General features: G+C 44.4%; 1 protein-coding gene across 6 annotated transcripts in view; it reads left to right on the forward strand.

Annotated features, from left to right (window-relative positions):
* The window catches only part of SON (SON DNA and RNA binding protein), a 109,823-nt gene that overhangs the window by 21,328 nt on the left and 69,580 nt on the right, over positions 1–18,915 (forward strand). For all 6 annotated transcript variants that reach the window (XR_015874868.1, XR_015874869.1, XM_088461671.1 and 3 more), the window contains exons 2-3: positions 2,142–2,308; positions 4,688–18,883. Coding sequence is in view for 4 of the 6 variants with exons in the window: in XM_088461671.1 (XP_088317797.1) it covers positions 2,142–2,308; positions 4,688–18,883 (14,363 nt within the window). In the remaining 2 variants the exon portion in view is untranslated. The remainder of the gene's footprint in view (positions 1–2,141; positions 2,309–4,687; positions 18,884–18,915) is intronic.

Raw genomic sequence — 18,915 nt, forward strand, 5'->3', positions numbered from 1 at the left:
TACGGACAAACACAGATCCCCAGAACTGTGTTAACTTAGCTGAGCGCTGGGCACCTTATATAAAAACAGAAAGAAATATATATAAAGGGTTAAATTAAGTGTGTGCTGCTAAATGAAGTAGGTGGCTCCAGGTGCAGATGGTAGGAGCCTGGGAGAAGTGGTGCTAGTGTAGGAGCCTGGGTGAAACGAGCGGTTTCAGGTGCTGGTAGTAGGAGCCTGGTGGTGGCAGCTTACCTGCCCACTACGCAGTGCTAGGAGTCAGTAATGGGCACTTACTGACGGTGAGAGGGAACCCTAGGAGTGGGGAAGTAAGCCCATTCAGGTTACTCAGACAAGTTACCACCTTCTATTCAGGTCAGTGTGCAAAAATCTGTGATAAGCCTGGCGGGCAAAGTCATCCGGTCACAGGTGTGGTAAGAATGTTGACATGTTTGTAATGGCGTCATGTCGACATTGACCACATCAAAATTCATCATGTCAACACTGTTGAAATGTCGACATGAATAGAATGTCGACACAATGTTTCTGATAGTCTAGTGGTGACCTATCTGGTACGATGGCTCCAACGATGTCTTCTGGGTTTGGAGGTGATGTTATGATGACTTGGTGAGTATCCCTAGCCTTCCCTACTGCAGCCTAACCATCCAGCCCCTGCAGCATGTTGACATTTCAAATGCCGACACAGAAAATGTTAACATTCTGCAGACGCTGACATCTATAATGTCTACATAATAGTGTTCACTCTAGGTCCGGCGCCAGGCAGTGTACTGGAGCCAGAGAGAGGGCACATCTGCGCATGCCGAAAGCGTGCGGGCGCGTTCGGCACCAACGGACATGCCGGGCTGCCCCAAGCGCTGCTGGCAGTGTGGATGGGTGCTGGGCGCATACGTGTGACCGCTACACCACAGTTTTCACTAATCACGGGACACTGCGACTCGCCTTTGGGGGCGGCACCCGCAGACTGTTCTACCAGGGCGTCGCTAAGGAGGGCAGGGTACTTTCTGCCCTTTAGAAATAGGGCGGCGCCCCACTTAAACAACCTAGCGGGAGCGCTAACATAACTGTTGATATTTTGTTGTCGACATGACTGCATGCTACGTGGATTACTATTTTACTGCAGTAATAGAACCAGCCTAAAGGGAACCTCCGCAGGGGTCTTGTCTGCTCACCACATACCGCTTAGATCTCACATCGGAGAAGAAATACCTTGTCATGGGGTGTTCATGCCTCTTATGGTGGCCCCAACATTGCAAGGTTTGCTGCACAGCTCCATGTGTCACAAGGCAAAACTTGCACTGTAGATGGACACTATTTGCCTTTTCGGAACAAATCCCCCCCCCCTCCTTAAAGTGTATATAATGATTTGAAGCCCCCCCCCCCCCATGTTACTTGCTCCCAAGTGACTTGTCACTTAGTCTGGAGAGTACTAGCTAAGACGATAAGGTCTTATGATGCAGAAGCCAATTGCTCCCATCACATTCAGTCTTATTGCATAAAGGGTAGAGGTGGTAACGGAACAAGGACTGAACTAAAGGGCTGTCAGTTTCACACGGACGCTTGTTGAGGAGTTGGGGCAATCCATGGTGCGGCCAATATGCCATCTGTGCCTTATCACCTCCTGTATCAAACTGAACCTACGTTTTCCTGCAGCTTGTGTGTGTTCCTATTTGCAGAACACGGGGATGTATACAGCGTTATATACAAGCAAATGGTGATAAGAATATGTGGAGCAGTGTAACAAACTGCAGTAATCAAGTGGGACTTCTAACATAAATGGTTTAGCAGGTATTTGGTTTACCAATGTGCACAAGACAGGAGGAAAAGTTACGTCTTCATGCTAAGTACCTGTAATACAGTTCTGTGCACACTAGTGGTGTCTATGTATTACTGTATTTGTGCTACTATGGATGAGTAACACACGTTCCTCTGTTCAGACAGACTTGTTTCGTTGCCTGATGTTAAAATAGTTTTTCCTCTGCATTTTATTGATGGGCAGCTTAAAATGAATACTTGGGTTGGCTCTTACCGAGCATTTGGTTTTTCCAAGCAACAACGTTTTGTTCATACTTAAAAAACTAGCATAATGACCCATGAGATAAAGCTCATTTGTAAGGTTCTGTTTTGTGTGTAACTCTCTGCAGTGAGAACTCTGAAAGCTCTCAGAATGGGGAACTGACAGCGCCAGGGGTTGAGGACACTCTTGAAGGATCAGCTGTTTGTGTGCACAGTGAAGGAAGCAGCCAAACTGCACCGAAAGCTGAAGAAATGCAGCCGGAGACCCAAGAACTAGTGAAACCACAGAATTTGGGTAAGTCGTTAACTAGGAGCTTTTTTGTGGCCTTGATTTTTTTTTTTTTTTTTCATTTATTTTTATTTATTTTTATTTTTTACGTATGCTTATATATAGGCGTGTGCTTGGGTACTTAGTAGCTTTTAGTCAAACGATATCCTGTCTGTTGTTAAAAGTGAAATATTTTGTATACTTAGGGCCATATTCAATTAGAAGCGAAATGTCCATTTCGGCGATACTTTTTCGCCGATGACGTCATTTTCGCCGGTTTCAACTTATCCCCGTATTCAATTCCAAATACTTTTCGCCAAGGTGGAAAGTCAATGCAGTGGACCCGGCGAAAAAGTTTTGCCTATGAATAGCAGGCGGAAAAAAGTGCAGAATTGGGGTTTTGGGGGTGCAAACGTAAGGAAAGCACCCAGCACCCTTTGGACATCCCACCAAAGGTAAAACTGTGTCAAAGAAATTAAAAAAATTATTTAAGAACAACCCAAAAAAGTACTTTCATTTTGGGGGGCGAAAAAAAACAAAAGTTGGGGTCCAAAGTTAAAAAGTAGAGAAATCGGCTCCAGGGGGGGGTGCCCAAGTATGCGGCAGGTGTTTTTGTGGTTGCGGAAGACGGATTTTTCACGTTTTTTAAAACGTCACATTAGCAACGTCAAAATATTCTAGTACCCATTTTCATGTACCCCAAATTTGATGGGACTAGTTATTTTCTCCAAAAAAACCCTCCAAAATGCTATTCTTCACCACTTTTTAAAACACGCAAAATAACACCTATTGAGACCATTTAAAGAGCCCAAATAGTTTTAACAGGGCTATTCAGGGGTATCCAGAGTGATCCCCCATGTCAGTGCATCTTTTTTTGGGGTGTCAGGCTGATTTCCCCAAAACTGACAGAACTTTTCGACCGATTTAAGTTTCGCCGGGCCCCGTTTTCGCCAATTTGGAATTGAATACGGGGATAAGCGGGGACGCGCGCAATACTTTTTCGTGCCCAAAACCAGCGATGACTGCGAAAAGTCCGGCAACGGACTTTTCGCTTCTAATTGAATACGGGCCTTAGTAGGAGTGAGGTGTAAAAAAGCACCATCTAATTGCATAGCTGAGAGAAACAGAGCTCAGAGAAAACAAAGCTTGTGTTGCTAAGGTGACCTGGCGGTGTTTGAGTCTTCATTTCATGGAACCTTCTTCCATTTATGGAATAAACCTTCTTTTTAAAGACTAAAAAGATGCAAAATTTGTCAATGCACTTTACTGTTATTACTCTCTTAAAGGCACCCTAAATGTTATGCTTTATTTTCCCCCCTATGTTTTCTTTCCTGTTCTCATATTTTTGAACATTTTCATACTAATGACATCATACCTTGCCCTTTTTTATGTCACACTTGTCTGACATTAAGTCACACCCCCAAGCTATTATACACTCATAGGACTAATGCACCTATTAACACTTCTTTAAATAGCACGCACATTACTCAGCGCTTAGCAGTATAACACTGGTACGATCTAGAGGGATTATGGAAACAGTGATACTTTCATGGGCGGCTTACAATTAGTTTTGGCCCCTTAAAAAGTGGGAGGCACATGTAGAAACCGTTGTAATTCCTACACCATTCACCTGATTTGGATGTAATTACCCTCAAACTAAGTCTGAAAGTCTGCAGTTAAAGCACATCTTGTTTGTTTCATTTCAAAGCCATTGTGGTGGTGAATAGAGGCCAAAATATGAAAATTCTGTCAATGTCCCAATATTTATGCACCTGACTGTATGTGCAGCTGGACACCTGGGGCTGGATTAGTCATCAGTAGGAGGCTACTTCATCACTCACATTGTATAATCCTGTACGGAAGAGAGCCAATGGATACTGATCACATGGAGCTGTTGTTGCCGTCTGTGTATTGTTCTATAATAAGGTGTGAAGTGACATGGAGGGAGTTAATGATAGGACAGTAGGGTTACAGAATAGAAGGGCTAATGATTGATGCAGGTAAGGAGGCGCTAATGATTATGTAGTATTGGTGCGTTGATGATGAGGCCGTTAATGAGGACCATGTGGAGGCGGGGTAAATATGAAACTGATGAGGTGGCTAGGCTGTTGGTTAAGGTGACAAGATGATGGTAATGAGTCAGGACATGATGGGTGATTAGAAGAGGAGGATGATTTGGGGTACCAGAGATTGTATATAACCAACAAAAAGCTAATGTGGGCTATTACCGTAATATAATGTACAAAATCAAAGGCAAATTATTAGCACTGCATTTTATTTGCTGTAAAATAGTTTTTTTCCTTATGCTCCATATTGTGAACTTCTCTCAAACAAGATTTTATATAATTTATTTCAATGTATGTTTTGATTATTATTCAAAAATGTCTTTTTGTTTTTATTTCGCAGTTCTGGAAGAAGAACATGTATCAAAAGAATTAAACACAGTAGAAGTTAGTTCTTCCGATGAAGTAAAAAAGGATACATCTAAGAAGAAGTCAAAAAAGCACAAAAAGCACAAAAGTAAAAAGAAAAAAAAGAAAAAGAAAAAAGAGAAAAATGAAAAAAGATCAAAATCTGCTTCAAGCGGTGAGGACCAAGAGAATTTGATTTCAGAAGCAAAATCTGTATGGAAACCAGCATTTACATCTCCTCCAAGATTAGAAGACTTGCCATCCAAGACAGAAATTGTAAATATAGATGTGCTACCGTTAGTAAATGTACAAGATGTAAATATTGGTTCTACGAAAGAAGAGCTACCTGCAAGGCCACAGTTAGATGTAGAGTCTGGATTTTTTGGTCCCAAATGTCCAAATGAAATGAATTCCCTTGCCACTTGTGAAGCTGAAATGCCAGAAACACTTGAAGAGTCATCTCTCAATGATCAGCAAAATAGTGAAGCCACAAGGTGTAAGGCACAAGATGGCAAAAAAGAAAGTACAGACTGTGACACTGCAAAATTGCAGCAAATTGAAATACCCTTGTCCCAGCCATGTTTGACCTTACAAGAAAAAGCTGTTGAGTTAAGCAGTAGTACATTAACTGAAATAAAAGATTTGCCTTCACATTCAGATAAATCATCTGTGTTAATTTCAAGATCACAGTCGAAATTGGACAGTGACAAGCTTCCAAACTCTGCAGCAATGTCGCGCTCAAGATCTAAATCTTTATCAATGCATCATCGATCAAGATCGAAGTCTTTGGTAAAGGTCCCAAAGACACAGCAAATCAGTTCCAAGTCTATTACGAGACAACAGTCACGTTCTAGCTCCCGTGGTCGAAGACGACGGTCCCGCTCCAGCTCAGTAGCTCGGCGGCAGAGGTCAACCTCTAAATCTCCAGTGAGGAGGAGACGATCACGATCCAGCACTTCAGTTCGCTATTCTAAATCCCCAATAAAGAGCTGGTGGTCAAAGTCAATAAAAAACAGGCAAAGGTCGGTGTCAATTGCAAGAAGACACCGGTCAAGAAGTAAATCGCCTGTAAGAAGACGCAGGTCGAGATCCAGATCAGTTGATAAGAGGCACCGTACAAGGACACGGTCCTCTGTAAAAAAGAATAGATCAAGGTCCAAATCCGCAAATTGGAGACAAAAATCAAGATCATCCAGCAGAAAAGCTAGGTTACGGTCAGAATCAACAAGTAGGAGGAGAAGATCAAAATCTGCAAAGTGGAGACGATCAAGGTCTGGTTCAGCTGCCAGGAAGCGGAGATCGAGATCTGACTCTGCCGTCAGGTGGAGGAAGTCCAGGTCTGTCTCTGCTGGCAAACAGCGTCGGTCTAAGTCTGGCTCTGCTACCAGAAGACAAAGGTCCAGATCTGCAACCAGAAAACGGAGGTCCAGGTCTGGGTCAGTGGCTAGAAGGCGGAGGTCCGGCTCAACAGGCAGGAGACGGAGGTCCCCCTCGGCTGCCAGGAGGCGAAGGTCCAGGTCCCCCTCGGCTGCCAGGAGGCGAAGGTCCAGGTCTCCCTCGGCTGCCAGGAGGCGAAGATCCAGGTCTCCCTCAGCTGCCAGGAGGCGAAGGTCCAGGTCTCCCTCAGCTGCCAGGAGGAGAAGGACTAGGTCTCCCTCGGCTGCCAGGAGGAGAAGATCCAGGTCTTCCTCGACTGCCAGGAGGCGAAGGTCCAGGTCCCTCTCAGGTACCAGAAGGCGAAGGTCTAGGTCCCCCTCGGCTGTCAGAAGGCGAAGATCTGGCTCAGCTAGAAGACGTAGGTCCAGGTCCGTCTCGGCAGCTAGAAGACGTAGGTCTAGCTCAGCAGGCTGGAGACATGGGTCTGGGTCTTTGGCCAGGAGGCGCAGGTCTGTCTCGACATCCAGGAGGCGAAGGTCCAGGTCCAGCTCGACAGGCAGTAAACGTAGGTCCAAGTCTGACTCTGTCACAAGACATAGGTTGCGGACTGATTTTGATGGAAAGAGACAGAAGTCCAGATCCATTTCAGCCACCAAAAGGAGACGGACCAGGTCAACCTCAATTGCCAGAAAAGGACAAGCACAGTCTACTGCAAAAAACTTAACAAGATCTACTAGAGGACAAAGGTCAAGGTCGGGGTCTAGAGCATCCACTGAACTCAGGAGGTCAAGGTCTATGTCCTTAAATAAAAAGCAGCTTCCAAAATCTTCATCAGCTGAGGAGACTAATTCTGCTTTATCTTCAATAGTCGGTAAAAACGAGATGGAATTACTTAATATAACTTCAGGGTCACTTTCTAAATCCTTAACAAATCAAGACCAGATTAGATCATCAGTAAAACTACTGGAGCCATGTGATGAAAATACAGCAGAAATGGAGACCTCCACCGTTGCTGCAGTTATGAATTTGAATGATTTTTCATTGAAGACCCCTGTCCAAGAGAAGCAGACAACATGCACTGATTCTAGGTCACCAGTCAAAACGCAAAATCTTGCTTTTATTTCATCTTCTGAAGAACCCCAAACTTTTCCAAAGCCTTCTATAGAATGTTGCATGGACGCTGAGCAGATGCATTTTTCATCAACACAGACCGATTGCTCAGAATTGCCAGCAGTATCCACAAATACATTCACTACACAAAAAGGCTCTTCTGGGTCTGAAATTTTAAATGACTCTCCTTTAAAATATCTAAAAGCCATCAGTCCAGACATTGCTGATGGACGCTTTAGTTGTCCAGTCGATGAAGAGAAGCTAAAAACTGTAGTTAATACTGTAGATTATGGATCAAGCAACATTAATTCCAAAGAAGAATCTGTTGGCAGGTTGTCCAGTCCTATTCCAAATTTAGAAATTGAAGCTGAACATAAGCCAGAGTTGGGAATCATCAGTCACCCCTTTGCAAATAAGGCTTCTGTTCCATTGATTGCACCAATGCAAGTGGAAAGTTCTTGCACCACAGATACATCAAAACAGCAAATATCTGAAATTTATGGTGAAAGGGACATTGTTGTTTCTGCTAAAGATTCTGTTCCAACTGATCCCGCATCTAACTATAAGCCCGTTATTGATACGCTAGAATTTGCTAACCAAAATTTAGTTACTTTAAGCAATGCCTTTTTAAAATCTGAAGACAGCACATTTAACCAGAAATCTGCTAGTAAGCCTAATTCTCCTGGTAACACCTTTATCACATCAAACATAGAACATACAAGTCACCATGTCACTCCAAAGTGTATTGTAAAGGATGCTGCCCCGTTTCCACCTTTCCAGCTGCTGGAGTCCAACAAATGTTCAAAATTGGTTTTGCGAAAGCCTGACGAGGTACATGATTTATTAAGTTCTTCTCAGAGACATTTTAAGCCTGAGTCTACTGCATCCACGGAGCAATCCAGTTCTCCACCTGAGCAAGGCATCAGCAGTAATGAATGTGATCGATCAAAACATGAAATGGAACCATTGCACACTGCTTCCCCCACTGTCATCACTTCTGAAGCAATGTTAAAGTCCCCTTTCTCTCCAGTAGTTCCCCATAAAGGTTTGGATTCATTATTTAATAGACAAGCAAAGTCTCTGGTAGCCACCGCAATTTCAAGTGATGCCTTGAATTTGCCTGTACCTGGTAATTCGAGAACTGGCCATTCTGGCTGTACCCAGCTTACAGAACAAGGAATCTTAGACAGTGCTGCTTTTCCTTCAGGAAACAATTTTTTGAAGCCGATGGATACAACGGTTTCTAATTTCAAATCGTCAAGTGTGGCTGAAGATGCAATGCAAGAGGATTGTTATGATGGCTCTCAAGCAATAAATGAAAGGCTATACTTAAAAAATGACACTATTTCACATGACTGTATTCCTGACCCTAGGGGTTTAAATACAGGAAGTGGATCAGAAAGAGAATTTGTGAAATCCAGTAGTATGCAAAAAGATTCTCAATGTCGAACGGAGTTCGAAGTTGTCGAAAATACAGAACTAAGTGTGTTCATCCCACTCAAACAGAATTCCATTGTCTCTAATGAGACAACTGAAGAGAGTATGACATCTGATGACCTTGTTGGAAGCAACACAGTAGACAAACCTGTACAGAAGGGGCTTTTATCACATGATCATATTGATCTTTGTGTTGGCAACATCAATACAATTGAAATATCTAATTCCTCAAACAAATTGGAAACATTTTCAGACGTTTCCCAAGAACTGGAATTTGCTGAAGGAAATGCGAGCCTCCAAGTTCTAGGTAACCGCAAGAGCACAAGTGAGCCTGAGAGATTACATACTATTCATAAAAAGTCTTCAGTTCCAAATTCAGCAGAAAAAAAATCGGTTGGTCAACAAATGCAAAAGAAAGAGAAGACTGTCTCCAGTAGTCCTCCGCATAAAGAATCGAGTCGTTTGCTAAATTTCTCACCTTTGTATGCTGCAGAGCAGCAAATCTCTCAGCCACTTGAGCAAGATAAGCTTCACATTTGTGTATCCACCAGCGGAGTCGAAAAAGAAGTCTACAGTGTGGAAGAGAAGTCTGCTTTCCTTCACAATAAAATTCCACCATATATTTCTTATGAGGAGCACCCTAGTTCTGAAGAACAGATTGTTGACTTACTGGAGTCTAATTTATTTCATGATTCAGAAGTCAAGTCTTCGCTTGCATCTGTCAAACCTGATGAATCCAATTTTGGTTCCTCTGACAAGGTAATTGAACACATATTCGACATCCCAGACGCTCATCCAGTGCCTTCAACTAAAGAAACAGACATTAAAAAGCAAATATATAATGAGATGTCTGCAAACATTGACGGCAAAGGCTCTTACACTAACAATGAGAGCAAAGATCTCTGTAAACCTCTTACGTCTGACAATATTTATGATAAACACATAAGAAGTAAGAACGATGAATCATCTTATAGCAAAGCAAGAGAAGGACATCGAACTCCTGAGAGTGCCCCAAGTACCAGTGTCATTATTAGTGCAAATGAAGACGAAAACCTCAGAATTGCAACAGGAAAAGAGACTCTAGGTGTTATGCCAAACACAAAAAAAAATTCTGATTCACCACTGATTGTTAAACTTGATGATGTGAATGTAGAGAAAAGCCATTTGGTCGTAGAGAAAAGCCATTTGGTCGTTGAGAAAATACATGAATTATCAGAAACAATTGTTAAACAAACAATTTCAGAGGTCAGAGAGGTCATCAAGGATTGCTCCCTAAATATCAGTGATCTGGATTCAGGTGTGGTCTGCAAGGATATGGTGGTTCAGCATAGTCGTTCCAAAAAACAGACTGAAAAAGAACCTAAAAGTGTTGCTGCATCAAATGATGGACTGTCTTGCAAAACTGAAAATAGCAACCTAATCACTGTAGCGAGTCCTATTATGTCCAATACAACCAAAAGAGCCAAGGCAGAAAGCTGTCTTGATGACTTTGTGAAGCAGAAAGACACCAGTGTCAGCCAGGATTATGAACCGACTTCAATCTCCAGAGCTTCATGTAATACAATTAATGAGGTACATTCACAGTTAGATGTTTTAGAGGCTGATAACCGAGACCATGAAAAGATTATTAAGCCTTATTCTTCAATGAGTAGCCACATGTTGAAGCAGAAGAAGTCTTCTGAAATTGGGTTTAATATTGTGACCCTTCTACCTAAGCATGAAACTGCACTGAAACGTGAACAAAAAAAAGCAAAGATCCACACACTAACTGCAGTTAAACACATTGAAGCCAATGCCCTTGAGCAAAGTGAAAAAACTCCTATTTCTCATTCTAAAATGGCTAATGTTGGTTCAATAACAAATAAACCTCATGCAGATCAAATATTATCTTCTAAAACCATTCTACATGATACAAAGAAGTCTTCTGAAATACCTCTGCCGTTGCACTTTAAATTCAGCAATACATTTAAGACTGTCACTGTCCCTGACGTGTGTAACATCTCAGACTCTTCTGGTATAGAGACCTCTAAAAGCAGCACAGCTTCCTCAGAGCCTTCATGTCCATCCACTCTATCATCTTCAGATGTTTCAGGGTCTAGCTTAAAGTGTTCTCTAGAGTTACCTTCTGCTCATCCAAGTGCTCAAGTTTGTGAAGAATCTTCAAAATCCATCACTCTTGAAAAGCCCTCACCAGATGTACCATCTGAGCCCTCACAATTGGACAGTGAATCTGAACAACAGACTGGAAAAAACTTGCTGTCTGATAACATTCAGGGATCAGATGACTCCCAATCCTACTCTGCTACCAAACATGCATTTCCCCATCTGCCTAATGCTTTGTCTAAATTGGGAGTTAAGCAGCGTCAGTATCGCTCAAGGTCAGTGGCCCAGGACAGTCGCTCACCGTCTCTAGACAGAGGACGGACTTCTCGCTCAAGGTCAAAGTCTACAGCCCGAAGAAGGCGTTCCCATTCTAAATCTGTGCCTCGAAAAAAGCGATCCGAGTCATCAACAAGAAAGAAAAGCTCTCATTCAAAATCTGCCAAAAGGAGACGATCGCGGTCCAGGTCAGGAGGAAAGAAACGACGTTCACAGTCGAAGTCTAAAGGCAAAAAAAAACACTCGCCTTCAAAATCATCAGGAAAAAGAAAGCGCTCTAGCTCAAAATCATCAGAGAGAACCCGATCTTCTAAAGCTGGGGGGAAACAGCGGAGTTCACGCTCCAAATCAAAAACTCGAAGAAACAGATTGCAGTCTAAATCCCCAGGCAGAAAAGGAAGATCGCGCTCTAAATCAGGAGCTAGGAAGAGTTCACATTCTAAGACATCCGGTAATAGAAAGTCTTCTCGCTCTTATTCGCCAGCTTGGAGAAGGCAATCACACTCCAAGTCTTTGTCCTCAAGGAGCCGCTCACGGTCATTGTCTGCATCTCCAAGAAGAAGTTCCCGAACAAGAAATAAGGACCGCTCTCTCTCCAGATCTCCAGCCCCACGTCATCGTAGTCGTTCAAGATCACATACTCGCTGGAATCGCTCAAGATCTCGAGGAAGGTGGTGCCGATCTCGTTCTTTGTCAAATTCCAGAAGAGATCGCTCTAGGTCATCTTCTAGACTTTCTCGTTCTTTGTCAACAAAGAAAAGAAAATCCTTGTCAAAGTCACCTGTTCGTAGACGCCGCTCACGGTCACAAGCCAAGCAGAAAGACAAATCTCCTGTAAGTAAGGGGAAGTCCACTTCTCCACTACCACAAAAGAGAATAGCTTTGTCAAAAACTGCAGCATTTAAGCACAGTATTGGATTAAAGTCTCTTATTCAGAAGCAGCTATCCCAAGCAAAGTCCAAAGGGACTGGTGGAAAGTTGTCAATTAAGGAACAAATACCTTTGCCTTCTGTAACAACCAGAGCTCAATTGCCCAATTTTTCTACTAGAGCAAATGTTCCTGTGCCCAACTTGACGACTGTAGGACAAATGCCAGTACCCAATTTGGCAGATGTACCTTTGCCCACTGTGACTGCTGGAGGGCAGATTCCTTTGCCCAGTGTCCCTCCTGCAGAACAGTTGTCTGTGTCCAATTTAGTTGCTGAAACACAGTTATCTGTACCTGACTTAACCACTGCAACTCAATGGCATGTACCTGATATGTCCAGCGGATCTCAATGGCCTGTGCCTGATATTGCCACTGGAACTTCATGGTCTGTAACTGACTTGGGAAATGGTACACAGTGGCCTATGTCTGATCTAGCAACTGGTTCACATTGGCCTATTCATGACTTGACTGTTGGAACACAATGGTCTGTACCTGATCTTGCTGCTGGAACACAGTGGGCTATGCCTGATGTTGCCACTGGAGCACAATGGACAGTGCCTGACTTGACTGCTGGAACACAATGGACTGTTCCTGACCTTACAGCTGGGTCACAGTGGGCTATGACAAATCTAACTCCAGGTACACAGTGGGCTGTGCCTGATCTGGCCGCTACAACACAGTGGACTGTGCCTGATCTCACTTCTGGAGCACAGTTACAAGGGGCAGACTTGGCCTCTGAAGCCCAGGTTCCAGGTTCTGACCTTGCCCTTGAAGCCCAGGTTCCAGGATCTGACCTAGTCACTGAAGCACAGGTGCCAGGATCTGATATGGCAACGGAAGCCCAGGTTCCGAGCTCCGACGTGGCCAATGAAGCCCAGGTACCCCCTGAGCATGAGCTACCTCCTGAAACAGTTAATCTGATGCCTGATGTGGCTGCTGAAGCCCTAGTGCCAGTGGCCAGTGGGGCTCTTGTGCCAGATGTTGCTGCTGGAATTCTGTTGCCTGATGTGGCTGCTGCAGCACGGATGCCAGTACCTGATGTGGCTGCTACAACGCACATGCCAATGCCAGATGTGGCTTCTACATCCCAAAACCAGATGTCTGATTTTGTTCCTGCACAGTCTTATATGTCTGCCCATGAACCATTGTTTGATGATGACAATACATCCAAACCATCTATTTACCCTGACTTTATTCAGTCTTTGTCACCTGAAGAGCATGCTGACAGTTCTTGTTTGTCAAAGCCCATTGTATCTCCTGAACCACATACTCTTGAACACCAAGCTGAAGCTGATCTATTTGATATTAATGCACAGCAGTCAACCCATGAGCCCCTAGCTAGTACTTACCACCCATTGAATATTGAGCTTTCTTCATCCTCTGTGCAGTTTCCAACACTTACTGGTTCTGAGTATCCATTGTCCAGTGAACTTAATGGCAAGACGTCACTGCTAGACAAACAGACTGTTCAAGAACGCCATGCCATTATTACTGAAATACCTGAAAATCACCCACAAGTACAGTCTTATGAGGATTCTGCACCTCAACCAGATAGTGAAACCTGTAGCACATCTGAGATCGCATTGTTTGAACCCTGTATAGATTCTGAACATAAATTAGCTGTAGGACCCACACTTTCTATCTGTTCCATATCTAATGAATCCCATGTTAGTCATGAGCAAAATTTATTGATTGAACCCCATGCTAGCTCTGATGGTTCTCTACTTGTTGAATCCCATTCTAGTCCTGTCCATCCCTTTCAGGTTGAAGCAAGTGATGGCCCTGATTGTCTCGACAGCCATCCACTTGTTGAACCCAAAATAAGTCCTGATTGCACCTTACTTGTTGAATCACACCATAGTCCTGATCAAAACTTACTGATGGAATCGTATTCCAAACCAGATCACCCAGTATTGGTTGCCCCTTATGCCAGTCCTGACCCCCTGCTATTGAATGAGCAACGCTCCAATTCTGACTGCCAGTTGGTGACTAATTTGTATGCAGGTTCTGACAACTCCCACTTGGTTGAAGCTTGTACTAGTCCTGACCACTCCCAGCTGGTTGAACCGTATGTCAGTCCAGAGCGGCCCCAGCTGGTTGAACCGTATGCCAGTCCAGAGCGGCCCCAGCTGGTTGAACCGTATGCCAGTCCAGAGCGGCCCCAGCTGGTTGAACCATATGCCAGTCCAGAACGGCCCCAGCTGGTTGAACTGTATGCCAGTCCAGAACGCCCCCAACTGATTGAACTATATGCCAGTCCAAAACGGCCCCAACTGGTTGAACCGTGTGTCAGCCCTCACATCCCCCAGCTGATTGAACCGTATAGCAGCCCTGACCGGCCACAGCTGGTTGAACCGTATTGTAGCCCTGACCGCCCTCAGCTGGTAGAACCATATGCCAGTCCTGACCGCCCACAGCTTGTTGAGCCATACGCTAGTCCAGATCACGTCCAAACATGTAAACCTTACTTCAATCTTATCTTGACTGAAACCTTTTGCAGTCCTGCTGAATCTGTTACGAAGTCCCCTAAAAAGCCTGAAGATGAACTATGTTCTAGCCCCAGCAACCCTTGGCCAAATAAAACTGATGACCTTGTTCAAGATCCTTTGGCATGCAATCAACCTTGCAATGTTGATGTTGCTATATCAGACAAAACTGATGACAGTCTTGATGACTCCTGTTCAGTTCATCCAAATGTCAGATCCAAAATGACACAATATTCTCAGCCTGGTTCCAGAGTTAGTTTTGCTCAACTAGATGAATGTTCTGTTACATCTGAGCCAGCTCTAAAACCGGACCAACTTGCGATTTCTGATTGCCCCCATGTCGATAAACCTGTTAACACTGCTGGACCAATGCATGAGGAATCTTGCCCGATGCTTGTTCAAACTTATTCTTTTGAAAGTGGTTCCAGCCCCAGCCATGCAACATTAGAAGAATCTTCTGCTAGCCCAATTAAAAACATTTCAAAGGAACTTAATTTCAGTCCTCAACATTTCCACCGGGAGGACTGCACTGAAAGCACTGACTGCTTGCTGTCAGAAGAACACTATGTAAACCCAGCCAAACTATTAACTGGACACTTTCCCAGTCCTGGCTCAGCTCGGCTGGATGAATCCTGTTCCACCACTGATCATCCAAAGCTTTCTCATTCTGACTCTTATGATCAACGGCCGCTTGATAAATTGTGTGCCAGCCCTGATCAACTGAAGCCGGAGGGAACGTATGTCACCCATGATCAGTCTGATCAGAAACCACTCTTTGCTATGTTTAAGCCTGCCCAATCTAATGAAGATTGTGTCAACATTGACCAACCACAACCAAACAAAGAGTATAATGTCTTAGATCACCCCCATCAGGAGGAATGCTTTACCATTGCACCCAAACCACACGTAGATGAACATTGCGCTAGTGGTGCCCAAGCACAACTCATTGAATCCATGCAGATATCCAATGAATCTTTGGCTCATGATCATTATTCTAGCTCTTGCAAGCTATTGTCTGATGAACTCTGCCTTAATCATCCATTTGTACAGCATGGCTCTATAGATGATTCCGACAGGACCTTGTGCAGTTCCTACCAAGCGCCATTTAGCCCTCACATGCAGTTGCTGACTGAGGCAGTGACTGGTCTCAGTGCTCCACTGGTGATGAGCGATGCAGCGTCTGATCTCCATGTACCACTGCTGAAGGGTGAAACAGCATCCGGACCCCATGTGCCGCTGCCAGAGGACACAGCATCTGGTCACGAAGTGACACTGACTGCAGTTGCAACTGGTGCCAGCTTGCCTAGTGAAGCCATCCCAGGTGAAGCAGCACCTTTTGTGGACTCACCCTTGCCAGGCAGCGTGTCACCTGGATCCAAATCTCCCTTGCCTGAGCGATCCATGTGCAGTTCCAGCTCGCCCGTGCCAGAGACACCTGTGTCCTGTTTTGAACAGATTCCCCCTAAAAGAAAGTCGAACAGGTTGCAGCCAGTTATACCTCCAATTATCACTGACCTTCCCTTACCAGATGAAGCCACAGGTAGTCGTGACTATAACTTGTTGAATAAACAAACTACAATTGAAGATCATCTGCTAGTGAACAAACCTTTCCCCAGCTCAGACCAGCTACTGCTGCATGAACCAATAGAAAATTGCAAAAATTCTATTCCAGAAGAATCCGTTGTTAGCCCTAAACATTCCCCTAAAGATAATCCTACTATTGATACTGATTTCAGCAAGCCCTGTGAGTCTTCTGCCAAAATGAACCAAACCCTTCCTGATGGAGCATATTTCAATACCAGCCAACCAGATAATTGCATCTCTGAGCATGCCCAGAACATGCTTCAAACTGATGACCCCCTTAGCAGTAACCTTTCCCCATCACCAGAACCGATTGCTAACAAATATACTGGTATTCTTTTACCTGGGAAAATTACATCATGTGCAACTGATTTACCATGTTCTAACCAAGATAAATCACAGTGCTTCACTTCTAGCCAAGTTTCAGTCATGACTGTTGAATCTGCGTCTGAGGATCCTGATAACCATCTTAAAATCGATCACCATTATAAAATTACTCCACCAGACCTATTGCCGTATGATTCTGAGCAACCGACAGGAATGTCTTCATCTGAACCTTCGTATGAGCCTGTTCTATTCAATTCGGAGCCACCTCCAGAACTTCTGCCATATGACTCTGAGCAACCTGCAAACCCTTTTCTCAGTATTGCAGACTATTCTTCTGACCAGGGTTCCTCTGTTTTTCATACACCGCCTGAGCTATTGCCCTATGATTCTGACCAGCCTACTATCTTGAGTCCGAAACAAAGCTCAGATTCTCATGGAGCAGAATTACCAGTCTATAAATCAACTAATGAGCTTGAGCAAAATGATCCTCCCGTCATGTTAATTTCAGCAACCGAAACTCCAGCATTTAATGCTCTTTCTGTGGACAGTTTCTCAGACTCTCTACCTAATAGTGATAGAGAACAGTCCGACAATGAACAGTTTTCCAGTTCGAGTTTAAAAATATATGATCAATCAGATGAAAGTTGTAAACTTGAAACGGAAGCTCTGCCTCATCATTTGACTCCTGTAAATGAAGTATCGGTTAATCTTAAGTTTGATACTTTGGAAGGCACTATAGTAAAGCATCCTTCAGAGGAGGAAACCTCGTCTACTTCAGAAATGTCAGCTGAGCATACAGCATCGGTACCTTCAGTTACTCATAGTTCCAAGGAATTACCTTGTTCTGTATCTTCTTTTGATGAGCCAGTCGATGCAACTGAGCAGCCATGTTTGTCTGAATTACCATCTGATCAGCCATTGACAAAAAATGAACAGGCTCTTGAAGAGTCTCTTTTAGTTCCAGAAAGTCCCATGAAATCGGATTGTCTTGTTTCTACATTGGAAGACCAAACATCTAGAATGGAAGACCAAACCGTGCAAGCATCTTTAATATCAAAGATTTCTCCCACTTCTGCGATACTGGGTTGTTCTGCAGATAATGAGTTGGTGAATATTTCTGAATCTGAAAACTCAACAGCAATGTCTTCGACACAGGCAGTAGTGACTTTGGAAGCTACTACCAAACGTTCACGCTCCAAGTCTTTGTCAAAAGCAGACTTTCCACAATCCCAGCCTACATCTAGAAAGAACGATTCCCACTCAGAATCCGTAAACCGAACACGATCACATTCTAGGTCAGAGGACAGGAAAAAATCCAGATCAAAATCTGCTACACGGAAAAAACGGTCACGCTCAAAGTCTGGAACACGTAGAAATAAGTCACGTTCCAAGTCACCGGTGAGAACAAGGCGGTCTCGTTCTACATCTGCTACTAAAAGAAAGAAGTCACGCTCTGCTTCTGATACAAGAAAAAGGAGGTCTCATTCTGCTGTCAGGAAAAGGCGTTCTCGCTCTGCCTCTTTGGTCCGTGGGAGACGTTCTCGTTCAGTGTCAGTAGCCAAAGGGAAGGATTCCCGATCCCGATCTGTGGCCCGCAAGAGATCCTCACGCTCAACCTCTGCAGCTCGTAGAAGGCGCTCCCGCTCTTTGTCATTTAGAAAGCGCTCTCATTCATCATCTGTTGGCCGTAAGCGCTCTCGTTCACCTTCTGTGGCTCACAGGAGGCGCTCTCGGTCCCATTCTCTCTCTCGTAGGAGGCACTCCCGCTCGCCCTCTCCGTATCGCAGAAGGCGCTCTCGCTCACCTTCTGTCACTCGTAGAAGGCGCTCTCCATCTGTTACCCGCAGGAAGCGCTCTCGCTCACCGTCAGTATCCCGCAGAAGGCGCTCCCCTTCACCACCTATGGTCCGTAGGAGGCGCTCTCCTTCACCACCTGTGGCGCGTAGGAGGCGCTCTCCTTCACCACCTGTGGCCCGTAGGAGGCGCTCCCCTTCACAGACTGTTGTTCGAAGAAGACGCTCACGCTCCCCATCTGCCTCTCGCAGAAAGCGTTCACGCTCCACATCTGCTTCTCGCCGAAAACGCTCTGGCTCTCAGTCAGCTTCTCGCAAAAGGCACTCACGTTCCTCATCAGTTCCGCGAAAAAGGCTGTCTGGTTCCAAATCTCCAACCCCAAAATCACCAATAAACAAGCAACGTGCTCAGTCAAAATCTGATCGGTCTCGGAGTCGCTCACCAAGTAACATTACACGTAAGAGGAAAACACGGTCACGATCTTCATCAAGAGACAAAAACAAATCCATTGAAAAGAGGCGTAAAAGGTCAAGCTCTAAAGATCACTACAGCATTAAGCAAAGACGAAAAAGTCGAACACCTCCCAGACGGAAAAAGTCGAGATCTCCTGCAAGAAAAGCAAGCGTGTGCAAGTCTCCAGTTAGAAGACGCCGGTCGCGGTCGCCAGTAAGGAGGAAGAGTTTCAGCAGGTCTCCAGTTCGGCGAAAGCGATCAAGATCTAGAGACCAGTCAATGGACTCCATCCGGTCACCAAAGCGTCTTACTGATCTTGGTGAGTGTAGCATCGTTTGGCTTTGTGTGGTG

Source organism: Taudactylus pleione, unplaced genomic scaffold (genome assembly GCF_031769625.1).
Source record: "Taudactylus pleione unplaced genomic scaffold, aTauple2 ptg001086l, whole genome shotgun sequence".
Taxonomy (NCBI): domain Eukaryota; kingdom Metazoa; phylum Chordata; class Amphibia; order Anura; family Myobatrachidae; genus Taudactylus; species Taudactylus pleione.